The sequence below is a fragment of the Pelodiscus sinensis genome, chromosome 3 (assembly GCF_052426305.1).
Source record: "Pelodiscus sinensis isolate ZL-2025 chromosome 3, ASM5242630v1, whole genome shotgun sequence".
Taxonomy (NCBI): Eukaryota; Metazoa; Chordata; order Testudines; family Trionychidae; genus Pelodiscus; species Pelodiscus sinensis.
In genome coordinates this window covers 145,088,887-145,105,784 of record NC_143054.1, presented here as the reverse complement: position 1 = coordinate 145,105,784, position 16,898 = coordinate 145,088,887, and the positions used below count along the sequence as shown (strand labels likewise).

The 16,898-nt window shown below is 44.2% G+C and overlaps 1 protein-coding gene across 1 annotated transcript in view; it reads right to left on the bottom strand.

Annotated features, from left to right (window-relative positions):
* Nucleotides 1-16,510, bottom strand: part of GLP1R (glucagon like peptide 1 receptor) — a 130,719-nt gene extending 114,209 nt beyond the window's left edge. The window contains exon 1 of the mRNA XM_075925080.2: nt 15,554-16,510. Within this exon, the coding sequence (XP_075781195.1) occupies nt 15,554-15,631 (78 nt within the window). The 5' untranslated portion in view covers nt 15,632-16,510. The remainder of the gene's footprint in view (nt 1-15,553) is intronic.
* Between the last annotated feature and the right edge of the window lie 388 nt (nt 16,511-16,898).

Here is a 16,898-nt window from a genome sequence, read left to right as displayed (position 1 = left end):
TCTGTTTTTGCTGGACCACAATCCCTGGGCCAGGTGAAGCTCCAAGTGTTCGTCCCAGCCCATAAGGGATGCATTGGTCATCATTGAAACGGACGGTTCTATGGTAAGGAACGGAATGCCAGAACATAGATTTTCCTGTTTTACCCACCAGAGAAGAGATTTCTTTACCAAGGGTGGGATGGTGAGGGACTTTGATATTGGGTGGATGCTAGGTTTTTAAACCATCCTGCGTTACCAGAGCAGACATCTCATGTGCAAATGTACATTTGACTACAGTTGCAAGCTGCCATGTGACCTAGGAGTTGTAGATAGTTGGGAGCTGTTATTCAGGGAGAGGATTGCAGCAGCTTGATTGAGTCTATGATTTTGTGAAAACAGTCTGTAGGAAGAAAAGCGAGAGTTCATAGGGACTCCACGTAAGCACCTATAAACTGAATTCTCTGAGTGGGTATGAGATTTGACTTGCTCTCATTTATCTGTAGCCCAAGATGTTGGAAGATGTGTCTTATGATTGAAAGAGCATCGAGCCTTTCTTTGTATTCCCTACACTGGGGGTCGGCAACCTATGGCTCATGAGCCTAATATACCTCACTAGGGAGCCAGATACAGCTCTTTTAGAGCCCCAACTCAGCTCCCCCTTGCTCTCCCCGCAGCTTGGAGCTAGCACTGGTGCTGCAGCTTCGTGGCCTCCTGCAAGATTGGAACTCCAGCGCCAGCTTCCTGGGGGGAGGGATGGGGAAGAAAGCCACAAGGCTCTGTGCCAGATCTAGTCTGCAGAGAACAAGCTAACAATGGCTCAGTGCGACAGCATTTTCCTTCCCCCCCATGGGGGAATATGGCTTTCTGCAGGCTGCTATGTTTTATTCCCTCCAAAATACTTCCTGCAGGCCTCCCCTGTGAACCCTTCCCAGAGGCTCCTGCCAGCAAATGGGAGCAACAGGAAGCATTTTACACCTGCTTCCCACCCAAAGTGCCCCTCACCTCCTCATGTCCAGACCCCCTCACTCACCCTCCTGGCCAGACAGAGCCTGCCCCCAGCCCTCACACCCCCTCCCCAACTGGGGTCCAGGCCCCATCTCATGGCAGCATCATAACACACACACACACACACACACAAACTCTGAGCCCATCATACACCTCAACCCCCTGCCCTGAACTCCTCATACCTCCACATCTCCAGGCCCCTGCCATAACATGCCTGCTTCCCCACCCACTCCAGCTTTGTGCCCTGAATCCATCATATACCCCAATCTCCTGCCCTGAATCCCTCATGAGTCCCAACCCAGACTCCTGCACCCCCACATCACCAACCCCGTCATAAGATTGACAGAAGACAGCCTGAATGTGTACATGAAGCTAGATTTGACTAGTTATGATGGAAACTTCAAAGAAATGTGCAAAAAGATGCAGCAGCAGAAGTCCCATTAAATGAAGTCTGTGAGTACAATGTTTCATTTGTGCTATTAACCATGTCAATTATCAATAATATTACATTGTATATTTTCAGTCATTCAAAAGTGTATTCTTATACGGCTCTTTGTTGACCACTTATTCTGAATTTGGATGTAGTTTGGCTCTTTGGTTTGAAAAGGTTGCCCACCCCTGCCCTACACTGTTTTAACTAAAACTTACATGATCACATCCCTAAATGTAATGTATGTTTAAATGGTTAACCAATGAGCCTGAGCTCATTAGTTAACCTTCACAGTTACACGCCCCCTTCCCTCCCCACACACACTGCTGCTTCTGATACAGAGGCAGCAGCAAGGGGGGCGGGGAGCAGCAGACAGCTCTGCAGTAGTTGGTGCTTATGAGGAGCTGGCTTAAAAGCCAATTCCCTGTGCGCACAAGTGCCTATGGAGCCGCCTCCTCCCATGTGTAAATGTGCTACCACTGGAAAAAAAAACCCACATGCTTTTTAACATCCCTCGTTACATTGTGAAACTGCTCCCCAGCTAGGGGGACCTTAAGAAAGTGAAAGATCATACCTGGGGAAATAGCTCACATCACATCCCACAGTCTGTAGTTGCTGCTCTACAGTTTGAAATGTAACATCTAAAGCGTTCCTGGAGACAAAGATCATGCAATAGTTCAGCCAGATGGAAAGGAAATATCCAGGAGAGTGAGCCCAGAGACTGGACAACTGGTCAATCAGCTTGCCATTACTGGGGAGAACACCTGCAACACCAGAACTACAGTCCCTCAAAGCAAGGGACTGCTCCACTTTCAAACTATTTAATATTGGACATTTGTCTCTCAGAGTTGAATGGAGGCTTCTTTTTCTTCAGTTGGTGAGGCAGGGACCAGAGAGATTCAGACCAAGACACCATTAGTCATATATGAAAGATGAGTCTCCTAATTTCCTTGATCAGGGCATGTGAATTCAAAGCTTTTGAAACCAAGGTACATGAAATACAGAGCAAGGAAACCCAATCACTGTGGGGAAAAAAGGGTACCACACCCCTTGTTCTATAGCATGAATTTTGACAGATCAAAAATAAACATAATCTATATCCCGACCAGAATATTTACATCAGGCTTAGCTACAGTACAAATGCAGCTCAGAGCTTTATAGTGCAGTCTGCACTTACTGTGTGTTGAGCAGAGGCTGTTCCAATCAAGATGGAATACTATATCAGGGCTATCTTCATCCCAGCCTGTAAATCTGTATTTATAATGAGGGCAGCTGAGTCTTTTCTCACCGCATGCAAATTAAATGCGACCTCTAGCTTGTGGCAAGGAACATTATTCAGTACTTGACTGGACAAGGTTTGTGCATTCCTGTACAATCATCGAAGATATCAGAAGTGGGATATGCAGAGAGAACATCTGGAATGCACATCGGAGCTTTCTTGTACAAGAGAGCATCTACACTGGCACGGATGCTCTTGCGCAAAAGCACATCTCTTGTGCAAAGGCACATGCCAGCGTAAACGCTCTCTTGCGCAAATACTTTAACGCAAGAACTCTTGCGTTAAAGAGTATTTGCACAAGATCATGCCAATGCAGACGTAGCCTTTCATTTGATGCTGTACTTCAGCACCACTCACCAACAGGTAACACTGGAAGCAGATGTAGTTTTTATTAGGAAAACTAACCTAGTCAACAGCTAACAATAATCAACTCACATAATAAAATGATAAACACTGTGTCGCCTCTGGCTGAATGCTTCTGATAAAGTGCTCGCTCTACATCTGATTGACCAATCCTAATCCTCAAAGGAAACCTGTCCAACACTTTTCAAAAGAGGTGCTTGGGAACCTTCAATTTGCGACTTAGCTAGACATTAACAATCAATATTACAACAGTCTTTAAGCGACTATTAGTCCCAAACTGTAGGACCCCATGCCCCAACCCCACAGGGAACTACAGTGTGGAAATCTACACAACAACAAAATAGCCCTGCAGCCCAAGCACCACAAGCCCAAGTCAGCTGGCACTGGCCAGCCATGAGTTTTTCTTCACTCTGCAGACATACCCTTAGTACCTGCCCCATGCCTGAAGAAGAGCTGTGTGTGACCTGAAAGCTAGTCTCTCTCACCAACAGTTTGTGGTCCAATAAAAGATATAACCTCACCCACCTCGTTTTCCTAGCAAAAAGGCATTGCAACTATGTCAAGTTACTTGCATTAAGCTTCAGACTAATGGAACTAACACTTTGCCTGAAGATAACATGCATGGAGACAACCATATTAATAAAGTGTCCCTATCCTCGTCTCTATTAAACCATTATATGTTCATAAACACTGAACAGAAAAAGGTGGAATAATTTAATTAATTGGATTGGCATCCTAGGACACAGCAGAAGGAAACATTCCCTTTTCCAAAGATTGCCCTGAGCAACAAACAAATAAAGATGCTGTGATGTCAGATAACAGGTCTGGCTGAATAGCCAGCTACTTGGGAGGACATACCATCAACACAGCAAATTAAAGCTTCATTTAGCTAGCCTGGCTCACAGGAACAGAATGTGATACAGCACCATTTAACAACTTATTCAGCCATCAGTAACTAGACCCTGCATGCATCCTGTAACTCAGACAAACCCTACAGCAGCTGAACCTACAGCCTCTTTCCAGAACAATCAAAACTCCATTTTCCCTTAGACATGCCCTTCATGACTACAAAGCAACGCTAATTCAAAATAACTCACATTATTTCGAAATAACAGAGTGCGCATCTACACAGCAAGCCCGTTATTTCAAAATAATTTTGAAATAACAGACTTCTTACTCTGACTTCTGTAACTCTCATTTCATGAGGAGTAAGAGAAGCCAAAGGAAGAGTGTTTTTCCTTAGACTTCCTGCAGTCGAGACAGCCCCAAAAGCCAAGTTAAGGTACTTCGACTTCTGCTATACAATTAACATAGCTGAAGTTGTGCATCTGAATTTGAATTTAGCCCACAGTGTGGACATGCCCCGAGAAAGAACCCCTTCCACCAAAAATACACACTTATATAGCCAGGCAACGTTCATGTAATACACTGAAGAGGTCTTACAAAACCTACATTTTTCACTCTGCCCATTAGTTCATTTCAAACACAACTACTTCTAGCATGTCCAACCTCTGAACAACTTTAAGAACCTGGTGATTTACATACAAATCTCTTGTTATTTCTTTTTGCTCATTACAAAGATTCAAGAATGGGGAACACAGGTCTGGTCCTGTGACTGATTTAGAGTACAATAACTTGCTATTCATAGTGGCTAGAAATGGGATCCAAATAGCAACAGAAAGTGGCAACTGCCAAATGTCTCACAGGAAATATGCAATTGCTTCTAATCCATGTAGGGCCAAAGTTCACAACAGAAAAGCTATTTCAGGTCATTTCAGACATTTCTAAAACTAAGTTATAATTTACCTGAAAGGCCTATATAAATTGAATATATGGTTATTAGGCACCTGGCAACATGGCACAAAGCTACTGCTGGTCATTTTTTGTAAAGTCTCTAAAACATCACTAAATTATGGGATACAGAATACAAGAAAGTTCTGCATAAACTTTTCAATCAGCCCTCTTTCAGAATGCCATACATTAACTCACTTGTGTATTGGACCTTTGTAATAATAATGCCATCAGATTAATACTAACTAAAAATGTTATAAATATTTTAACATTACAGAATGTTTAATTTGCAAGAAAGTGGTTGGTTCCAAGGAGCAACACCAAGCAGAAATTGGCTCTTATTGATAATAGAGATAGATAAGAAATAGGGCATGGCAGTAAAGAGTATCAGAGACCATGTGCTCAAATGGACTGATTTAAATCACTGATTTTAGTCATGACTTATATCAGCAAGCAGGAAACACTGACTTAAATAATTAATTTTAATAGCATTTTGTATCTGTACTTTTTTTTAGGAAAATAAATAACAGTCAAACTGGGTCAGACCAAAGTATCCTATCTTCCAACAGAGGACAATGCCACATGCCCTAGAGGGAGTGAACAGAACAGGAAATCTTCAAGCAATCCCTCTCCCATCACCCATTCCCACCCATCCTGGCTAATAGCCATTGATGGACCTAACCTCCATGACTTTATCTAGTTCTTTCTTGAACCCTGTTAAAGTCCTGGTCTTCACAACATCCTCTGGCAAGGAGTTCCACAGGCCAACCGTACACTGTATGAAGAAAAACTTCCTTTTGTTGGTTTTAAACTTGCTACTTATTAATTTCATTTGGTGACCCCTAGTTCTTATATTATGGTAACAATTTCATTTTTTCCACACCAGTCTTGATTTTATAGACCTCTATTATATCCCCCGTCCCTTTAGTCTCCTCTTTTCAAAGATGAAAAGTCTGAGGCTTTTTAATCTCTCTTCATATGGGACCCGTTCCAAAACCCTAATAATTTTTGTTGCCCTTTTCCAAAGCCTATGTATCTTTTTTGAGATAAGAAGATCTGTACGCAGTATTCAAGATGTGGGAGTACCATGGTTTTATATAGAGGCAATAAGATGTTCTTGGTCTTATTCTCTATCCCTTTTTTAATGATTCCTAACATTGTTTGCTTTTTTCACTGCTGCTGCACACTGAGTAGATGTTTTCAGAGAACTGTCCAGAACGACTCCAAAATCTCTCTCTTGAATAGTTACGAAATGATAGGGACTAATTTAGTTATATGTATAGTTGGGATTATTTTTTCCAATGTGCATTACTTTATATTTATCAACATTAAATTTCATTTGCCATTTTGTTGTCCAATCACTTAGTTTGGTGAGATCTTTTTAAAGCTCTTCACAGTCTGCTTTGGTCAGACTATTTTGAGCAGTTTAGTATCATCAGCAAACTTTGCCACCTCACTGTTTACCCCTTTCTCCAGAGGATTTATAAATAGGTTGAAAAGAGTTGGTCCCAGTATGGACCCTTGGGGGCCACCAGTAGGCCACCAGTAGTTACCTCTCTCCAATCTGAAAACTTACCATTTATTCCTACCCTTTGTTTCCTGTCTTTTAACCAGTTACCAATCCATGAGAGGATCTTCCCTCTTATCCCATGACAGCTTACTTTACTTAAGAGCCTTTTGGGAGGGACCTTGTCAAAGGATTTCTGGCAATCTAAGTACACTATATCCACTGGATCCCTCTAGTCCACATATTATTTGACCACCTCAAAGTACTCTAGTACTGGTCACCAACCAGTAGCCTGGGCTCTACGAGTATATCTTGGAGCCTCTGACAGGTGATCCTGACTGGTTTGGCCAAGAGGCCATCAAGTGCCCGCACTTCAGATGCCCCTCCCCCTACTGCTGTGCATCTCCTGCCCTTTGACTTGGAGCTGCCCCTTGGGAGCCTCCTGCTTGCTGTGCTGGGTGTGGGAGGGAGAAGAGGAGGGGGCTGATGTCAGGGTGTCCTTTGTCCTTCCTCCCCCACTCCTATACCCCAGCTCCACACAGAGAGAAGGGGAGGGAGAGAGCTTGGCAATGCAAATCTCTGTCACTCACACAGTGTGTGTGTGTGTGTCTGTCATTCTTACAAACATCCAGTGTCTCTCCCTCTCATCTCCTGACCCAACACGTACATGAGAGGTTGTTGTAACTTCCGTTACTCCTTGCAAAGTGGGTTATCTTTGCGTCTTGACTGGCCTGTGCATTTCATCATTTTCATTTCTCTCTACGCTTACATTGAATTCTTTGAGCAGTGAGTTCTCAAATGCTGAACCTGTCGTGGCTGGAGTCATTATCCCTGTGGTAATTGCTGTTCCTGGATGTGTCTGGCATCTCCCTACAGCCCCTGAGAGAGGCAGAGCAGAGGGGCTCCACATGCTGCCCTTGCCTGCAGACACGACTCCTGCAGCTCCCCTTGATCAGTATCGGGGAACCGTAGCCAGTAGAAGCTGTGGAGTGGGTGCTTGTAGATGAGGGGCAGCACATGGTGCCATGGAGCCATTGCTGTGCATGCCAGCTGCTTCCAGGAGTGGTTCAGGGCTAGAGTAAGCCTGTCTTAACCCCACTCCTGAGGCAGCTGGCTGGCTGCTCCCAGGGTAGGTGAGACATGAACCCACAACCCTTCCCTCCTGAGGCAAATGCCCCATCCACTAGGCCACTCCAGAATCCACCCCACCAACCTACCTAACTTCAGAGGCTCCCTTATCCTGCTTTCCTAATGCGAGAGCCAGGTCCATTCCTGGGGCAGCTGGTGTTGGCTGTCTGGCTGCTCCCAGGGTGGCCAGAGGGATGGAACCCACCACCCTATAGTTTCAATGAATTTGCCCAGTACTGACAGACTTACCAGTCTGTAATTGCCAGGATCACCTCTAGAGCCCTTTTCAAATAGTAGCATCACATTAGCTATCATCCAGTCATTAGTTATAGAAGCTGATTCTATTTCTTTCTAGTTGTCAACTTTAAAATCTGTAAGTTTGTAACTAAAATGTCCTTTATATTAACCCTTTACGTTCTTTTTGCTAGCCAAGAGGAAACGCCATAACTATATTTAATTATTTAGGCAATTATATTACATTTTGTATTGTATTGGAAAATGGTGAATGATGCACTTTATATTAATTAGATGATGTTTAAGTTCTGGTTGGTCTCATGCCATATTTGTATATTCACAAAAACATTTTGCATAAATTAAACATGCTGGATACACTAGTACAGCACTACTCAACATGTGGTTCGCAGCCCGTTTGTTTGTGGCCCGCGGTGTAGTTTGGGTTTACGGTGCGGTTTCAGTTGATAAGTGTTTTAGTAGTTAAGTTCCTGGATGGTTGGGAAGCCAAAACAAAAAAGAAGTCAATATAATGGTCTTTTGTTGTTATACATTTTAGAAGTTAAATTCCTGGACTATGATTGCTCATTATTCAAAAGAAGAAGTGCTGTCATATGGGTGGAAATTGGGTAAATACTGCATTTTATTAATACCAGCAGAACTGAACTAAATGGGACCTGCGTGTTGTGTAGTTGTCTTAATTTTTGTATTCATGCCTGTCAGTGTGAAAGAAGCTATTTGCATATATTTTCATGTATGTGCAACCACACTTAAGTTGCAGCCTTCGGCATGTGCTGGGAGTATCAATGTGGCCCCTGGGGCTTCCAAAGTTGAGAAGCCCTGCACTAGAAGAAAGTGTGTTTATTAAAACAGGTGTTGCATTTAAAACTGATTTGTTAAACAAAAGTAGTATTATCTGTAATTAGCAAACTGAACTGAATATTTCTGATCACCATGTCTTTCCAGATTTAGAACTAGCATACCCACAGCCTCTCAGGCCTACTTTTTAATTCATAGATTAGACAAGGATAACAAGCCTTCCTGCTTTTTCAGCTCTTCAACAGCTAAATCATTCAAGATAAGAAACCCATTAGTTGAACTACTTGTACTTTCAGAAGTGTCTACCATTTGTCAAAAGCCGGTTCTGCACCTCAATAAATGCTGGCTCCAGGTGCTTAGCCAGTGACTTCTATCAGTTCAGTTGTATGACTATTGCTTGCCAGCAAACATATATCACTTAATATTATTTTTATATTTCAGTAATTAACAGATTACAGAAAATTTGGGCCTTGATTTAAAAAAAAAAAATCAATCCATATTTAAACTTGTATTTATTTTTTTTTAAATCCAATTTAAAAATTAGAAGATACATTTTTATTTGTCCTGCCTTTTCCATAATAGTTTTTCTTCAAATTTCCCTGCGGTTGCATTGCCGGCATGGTGATAGCAACTAGGGGAACACCACTGTATACCAGTCCCTACTGAGTAAGACACTGGTTACCAGTGTACACTAGGCACTCTCGCTATTGCTAGCACTAGTGAAGCTGCAGTTGGTGAGTTGAATAAAAATGCTAATATAGATATTGAATAGTTTAAGGGGGAAGACAGGATTGGTCAAGACTCTTGCTAGAAACAAATCCTGCACTGTATCCCTGCTCCTGGAAATCCTCCCTCTTTCCAGGCCATGCACACCAACTCCCTGTTACTGACTTCTGATCAGCTCATCTGTCCAGGATCCAGCCACAAGAAGGAGCGTGCCTCACAATGAGAGAAGTTTACTTATCCTCAGGGAGAAGGCAAGACCTGTTAGGCTTTATCTACACTGCACAGCTTTTAGACACATGCTCATGTCACTAAGAGTTGGGCAGTGTAAATATAGTTTTTCAGTACTTGTGCTGACAAAAATACTTCTACCTCGAGTGGGTTCACATGGTTAACAGGAAAGCACTCCTGCCAACAACAAACCGTTTATGCCACTACTTGCCAAAGCCAAAAGTATTGTCTTCTGGAGGAATTGGGGCAGGGGGAAGAGAGCTAAGCATCTGTGAACAACAGAAGTTTTGTCATTCAATTGGCAGTGTAGATAAAGCCCACTTCTTTGGGCGGGGAAGCAAATATGAGAGAGAGAACTCAGGAACTCATTAAAACAGCATGTCTCGTGCTAGAACAGAATTGGGATTTTTACACAAGTGTTGCTCAAATCAATCCCAATGCAATTTTTAAATAGCTTCATTAAAAGCAGTACAACGTAAAGATTGAGAGAGGATGCTCATAAAACCTAGCTGCTACTAGAAATCTATGCTGCAGTTAAAGCGGAGATGGATTTTAGCTAACTTGGTTAGAGAGCTGTTGGATCAGTGTCAGTGATGATTTTTTTAGGGGGATGAGTGGCAAGCACTATTTCTGCACTTCCTATAATCACTTCATGGAGCCATACAAGTGCTGAGCAACTGCTATTCTGTCCTCCAAACCAAACATCAGGCTTAGCAATCCTAGTAGCTGCAGAATGACAGCTACCACACACACTGTTTTGACTTACTCAGGAGATGTGCAGTTTGTTACTAACACAACATGCCTGCCTGCTTCAGCAGAAGAAGCCTCAAGAATAAGAGCAGAGAAGAGAACAAGATCTGTAACCTTTCAGTTGAACTACACTTTGTGTTTATGTGCATCTCTTCAGGAGTTTACCAACACCACAGTTAAATGTAACAAACACAGATGCCAGGATGGTTTGAAGATCAAAACTGCTGATTGAAAAGGGACAATGGAAAGGATTAATGTTAGTGCCAGTTTCCCATTGTTTCTCCAAGATATTTGCTTAATAGTCTCACTTCGTTTCTTTGATCTAACCCTTCCCAAACTTTAACAAATGGGAACGAGTATCCAGGTACAAGGTCCTTCCAGTCTACCACCCTTCTATGAAAAAGACTGGTTTTGCAGTATAACCCTCCTTCCCTGTCTCCATCCCCCAGATCTTGACTCTGGTGAATTCACTGGTACACGTGTGCCAGAGTCAGACAATTCCCTGCAGATGCCCTGCCTCCAGGCCTCTGGAGGACAGTTGGCTTCACCTGGTTTTATCTGGGGAGGGAAGCAGGGCTTTGAAAAACTCAGGACAAGCTGTTTGCGACTTTATGAATCTATAACAGAGCAGAGCTGCTCAGACTGCAATGATCTGTAGAGGGTACAGGCTTGTATGTGGTAGCACAGTGGCCACTCACCGTAGAAACGCTATAGCAGCTCTTTACTGTTTCACTACTTCCAATGAAGTAGGAAAAACAAACAAGCAAGTCTCAAGAATAGGAGGGTGAAACACTATTTAAGGTAATGGACAGGCTTCTTCTCTGCACTATCCCACCTGCTCCCTCCTCTTGACATTTAGATGATCACCTCTTACAAAACCCCAACCAAGATGAGTTTAAAAAAATACAGAACGGCACTGCCATGATGTTTGCCACTATCCCATTGCTCAGTTTCCCTACCCTGTGGTTAGATTGTGTAGTTATATGATAAGCTCTTTGGCACGGGCACTACCTACTACTGTGTCTGTACAAGGCCTAGCTCTGCACAGGGACCCTTGTCAATCAGTCCCTCAGCACTACCAGAATGCAGTCTGGGATGTAATGGGATGGCATTAACGGGAACATTTCCACTGAGTATCAACGAGAAAAGACTAATGGCAGCAAGATCTTAGAACAGGGGACAGCAACCTATGAGTCATTGATTTTCTGTGGGTCAGTAGCCCCCCCCCCCCCAAAAAAAAAAAGGTTTCCTGCTCCTGTCATAAATAAAGACAAAGTTGAAACTTTCTGTGTTGGACATAATATTTTATTTTATTTAAAATTAAGCCTAGCCACCAAGTCCCCAATTAGGGTACAGCCCTCCTTCTGCTAGCAGCATCATAACACTCCTGCCCCCACATCGACCCTGAGCCCATCATACACCTAAACCCTCTGCCCTGAACCCCTTGGCCCCCCACTTCCTCAAACTCTGCACCTCCACATCCCCGTTCCCCTGCCATAACACTCCTGACCCTCACACACTCCAACTTGTGCCCTGAGCCCATCATACACCCAAATCCCCTGTCCCAAGCCCCTCATGCACCCCAACCCAGATGTCTGAACCCTCACATCACCAACCCCCTGCCATAAGATTGACAGAAGATAGCCTGAATGTGTGCATGAAGCTGGATTTGACTAGTTATGATGAAAACTTCAAAGAAATGTGAGAAAAGATGCAGCAGCAGAAGCCCCATTAAATAAAGTCTGTGAGTACAAGGTTTCATTTATGGTATTATTAATAATAATAATAATATTAAGTTGGATGTTTTCAGTCATACAAATGGACATTCGTATACAGCTCTTTGTTGACCACTTTTTCTGAATTTGGATGTAGTTTGGCTTTTTGGTTTGAAAAGGCTGCTGACCCCTGTCTTAGACAGTGGGGAACAGTCTGCAAGGGGAAACAGCGAAAGCAACACAGTTATGGACATTGAGAACTGGACACAGAATGAGGATGTATACAACAGGAAATATCCTGCATTGCCTGAGGGACAGACCTGATGGAACTGGATAGGGCTTAAGTTGTTAACATGCATGCTCTGATAGACAGTATTACTACAGTTAAAACTGAAGGGCAATTGAGATGAAACCAGTGATACCACATGTCCTACACTGACCTCATTTTTTTCCAGCCAAATGAAAATTTCTTCAAACTCATTCTGCAAGAGTCACACATTTCACTTTGCCTCTCTGCCATCTGTATCCTGCTCACAAGCACAGTCCTGCCCTTTGGTATTAGGAGTCCTCCCATTTTTTGTAGTATTGCAGATATGTACTAAATTTCCTCATCCTATACCCCACGCTTGCAGCAGCTAAGTACTAGATCAAGATTAGGAGAGTCAGTAAGGAATGATGAAGTTCAATTGCTAATATAGATGAGAGAGAAATATATTGTCTTAGGGGGATATTAAATAATGGACAGGACAATTATTTGCTGGGGTACAGAGATAGTTATTATTTACCGAACTTCCAGTTCCTACTTTGAAGAAAAGCCTCACATCTAACTAGAGCTGCTGCTGCAAACACACACAATACCTTCCATTTGAAAGCATCTTCCTTGCTTTTATTCTTTTCCACTCTCTTCCCTGTCATGAAGGCTCACAATCTTAATTTCCTCTTCTGCCCATCCAACTTCTTACCAACTGTATCCCTTATGTTCCTACTGCTACCATGTCCTCTTTCTGTCACCTGAATTACTATAGCCTTCTTTTCCTCCCCGCTCTGTCATCTCTTTAACATGCTGCAGTAATTTACTCTGTCCAATACTTCACAGTATCAGTCACTATTTCCTGTGATTAAAAGTAACCTATTACAATATAATACACCTTGGCAGAATTAAATTTCTTGTATAATTTGAATGGATGATATCAATGCTTATTTTAATGCATTTTGACCTATTTGCATTTGCAGGACATTTTAGTGGGGCCAAACAATAGTTATTTAATAAAAGATAAGATTTAAAAAGTTAAAGCTTTTTAACCATTACAACGTAAGATGTATGTTTTGATGTGTGGCTGACAAAGTGAACAACCTTTAATCAAATTCTAATGAGTTCTCAAGTTTTCTTTTTTTATCTCTACATTTTGGTAGTTTTGGAGATATATTTTCCAGGGTCCACGTATAGTGAAATCGATGTTTACTGAAGCTTATTGATGAAAATCTTAGTCAAGGTAGGATGGGTATACCTTTTATTGGACAAACTTCTGGTGGGACAGAGAAAAGCTTTCTTCAGGTCTGAAAAACTAAGGCTTTGTCTACGCTAGCAGTTTTGACAGTAAAATTTTGTCAATAACGGATGTGAAAAAATATCCGTCTGACCAACGCAGGTTTTACCAACAAAAGTGTTGCTGTGTATAGACAGTGCTATGTTGGTAGGAGAGGCTCTCCTGCTGATAAAGTGAATGCCTATTGCTAGAAGTGATTTAATTATGCTGGCAGGAGATCTCTCTCCCACCAGCAAAGAGCACCTACAAAGAGACCTTATAGCAGCATGACTGTAAGTAGTGTAGACACAGACTAATTCAAGCCAGGTCTACACTAGACCTGGAAGGTTGGATTAAGGTATATAAGTCCAGCTACATAAAATACGTAGATGGAGTAGGCTTACCATATGCCAAGCTTAGCGACGTCTTCACAGAAGAAAGCCGATGGGAATATTTGCTCCTGTTGGCCTCCCTTACTCCTCGTGACTGCCAGGAGTACTGGCGTCAGCTGGGCCATCCTCAGCATCCGATTTAGCAGGTCTTAACTAGACCCATTAAATTTAACACCAAAATACTGATCTCCAGCATGGCAAGTGAAGATGTGGCCTCAGGTGTTGGCTACCTTTCAAATAAGAGCTTTTTTTGTTTTTCTCTTTGACCAAAATATTTTGAGAGTAGCATCCCATGCAAAGCTACTTGTGTACATATACACAAAGATATGCAAGTCTACAGCAGATGTCAAAAATTCTAATAAACAAAACAGGTGAGAGAATGAACTGCATCTGTTTTCTCCCTTTTGGTTATTTAACAATACAGTTTGGCCAAGACATTACATAGTGACCCATTCATTGTTATATTTAAATAATTGCTTATTATCTTTACAATAACTTATTTTAAAAATAGGTTTGAATAAAGTTAGAATTTTTCTAACTTTATAATAACTGTGAATACATTTAAAATTATTACTACTCACCAGAGTGCAAACTCTGGGCTGGAGCCAAGGGGCTTGGAGTGAGGAAAGAAAAGAAGAGCGGAACAGTTGAGAGGAAGTTGCTAATAGGTTACAGATTCTTGTAATAAGCTATAAATCCAGTGTCTATAGTCAATCCATAAATTTGAGTTCTAGTGAAGTTACAAATTTAAGCTCCCAAGCTCATCTTTTGAAAGAGCCAGGGAGGTTTCCTTTGAGGATTAGGACTGATAGGTCCAATATAGTGATCACTTTCTGAAGTGTTCACCCCCAAGCAATATGGTGTTTTTGTCTTTTATCATTTTCCCATGAGCGTTCATGCAAGACCACAGTGATTGCCTTGTTTCAGTGGCTTATTAGGGCAATTAGAAAGTTTGTCTCCTCTCTGACCAACAGAAGTTGGTCCAATAAAGATATTACCTTACCCACCAGTGCACAATTTAAATTCATTTTGCTATCTACTCAAATTACAGTGAAATCGGGATGGCTTTTTCCTCTGAAATAATGATGTGATGAAAAGCCAGCTCTGGACAAACCAAGGGAGTGGTGAACAAAACAGAACTTAGCTAAGAAGTAAGGTCAGTTTTCCTCACCATTCAATGGCTGAAGGCTTCTCTTAGAGCGCAGGGCACCAAACAACTGTGACAGGATTGGATTTAAGGGCAGGTGCCCATGTGGAGTGCTGGTCCCACTGTGCTCTGGGCGCTGTTGTTAGTGACAAAAGGGAAAGGTATATGATAGAGAGAAATCATGCATCAAAGCCATGAAATTGGCTCCATATGCAAGAAACATGCGGGATTCAAAAGTTTAACAAGTGTCTGTGTGTGTGGGGGGGGGGAGGCATTTAGTCTAGGGCCAGCTCCGGGCAGGGAGTAGGTGACAAATGCAGGGAAAGCCCCAGGGCACACTAAGGCGGTTTAACAAAGGGGCAGAACATCCTCCTCACACACACAAGGAGCAGAACGTGTGTGTGTGTGTGTGTGTGTGTGTCACCCCCCCCCCCCCCATGAATGCAGCTAAGGGGCGCGTGAGCGCTGAGCGCCCCTGCCGCCGCTCCCCGTCCCCACGCAGCCTGCCCCGCCCCGCCCAGGCGCGGACGGACTCACCTGCCTGACGGGGTCGGAGCGGCCCGCGGCCGGGAGCAGCGCGAGCGCGAGGAGGATCGGGGCCGCGCCGGGGCTCATGTCCAGCCAGGCTGGAGGCGGCGCCGGGCGGGAGGGCTCGGAGCGGGTCCCGGGCCGGACGGGGAGCAGGCTCAGCGGGAGTTTGGCTGAAGTTTGGCCGCCGCGGGGGCTCTGTGCTGGGGAGGAGGCGGGAGCCCGGAGCCCGCCCCAGGCTGCGCAGCGGGCTTGTCCCGGGCCCGCTCCCCACGCGGCAGAGAGACGCGGCTGCGGCGGCGACTCTGCGGACTGGACCGAGGGGAGGGGCGCGGAGGGCTTAGACCGCGAGCCCGTCCAATCGCCTCGGGAGGCTGAGAGGAGGCGCCCGGCTGGCTTGGCGGGGGCTCCCCAGCGCGCCGCGGAGCGGGGAACTGCTGGGTGGAGCGTAGCAGCGCCAGGCGGGCCCCGGCGTTAAGCAGAGAGACCCTTCTCCAGCAGCACCCCAGAAACTCAGCTCTTCGGCTGCACCCCGCTGCTTCCCCCTCCCGCCTGGAAACAGAGCCCCCGCCGTTCAGAAACTCTGCCCGGGGCCGGCTAGTCTGGGCACCTCCTTTGTCAGTCCTCGTCTTCTAGCGGGGAGGGGTCTGGCTGCTGGGCAGCGCGTGCATACGGACAGCGATAGTTACACTGCGGGAGTTTTACCAAGTCTCAGGCACACACTTCACTTTAAGTACACGAGCAAGCGTTTGTGCAAGTCTTTGCCGACCTGAGCGTTCAGTGACCTGGCGGATGGGTGGGCTCACTTTCCTACGCACTTGTTTGCATTTTGGGTCATTACCCTTCGGTTTACATTGACTGGGAAGACAGACAAAACAAACTGTGCAGTCACTGATCTTCGAGCTGCGCTGCGCCTGTCTGTTCCCTTTCACGTGGCTCCCAAGCAGTGTGACAAAGTAGAGCATAGGTTCCCAAACTGCGGGGGGAGGAGGGGGGGAGATGAAGAAATTCCAGGGGGGGCGTGAGTGACCCAGCTCTCCCCCCCCCCCCCGCCCATCAAGTTTTGCAGCTCCAGTCAGTTCCTTTTTTTCCCTCTCAACAAGTTTTGCTGCTATTTGGGGGAGGGGAGGGAGTTTGTCTAAAAAATCTAAAAGGGGGCATGATGCCAAAAAGTTTAGGAACCACTGAAGTAGAGGGTTTCAATCTCTACCTGAACAAGGACTAAAACACAACTCTCCCGAGTCTGGCATCATCTCTAGACTTGGGAGACAGCATGTTGTTGGTGAAAGTATGAACCAATGACCAGGTTAGGGCACTGAAAGCATAATTGATGGGCACTTGACCCAGAATGCTT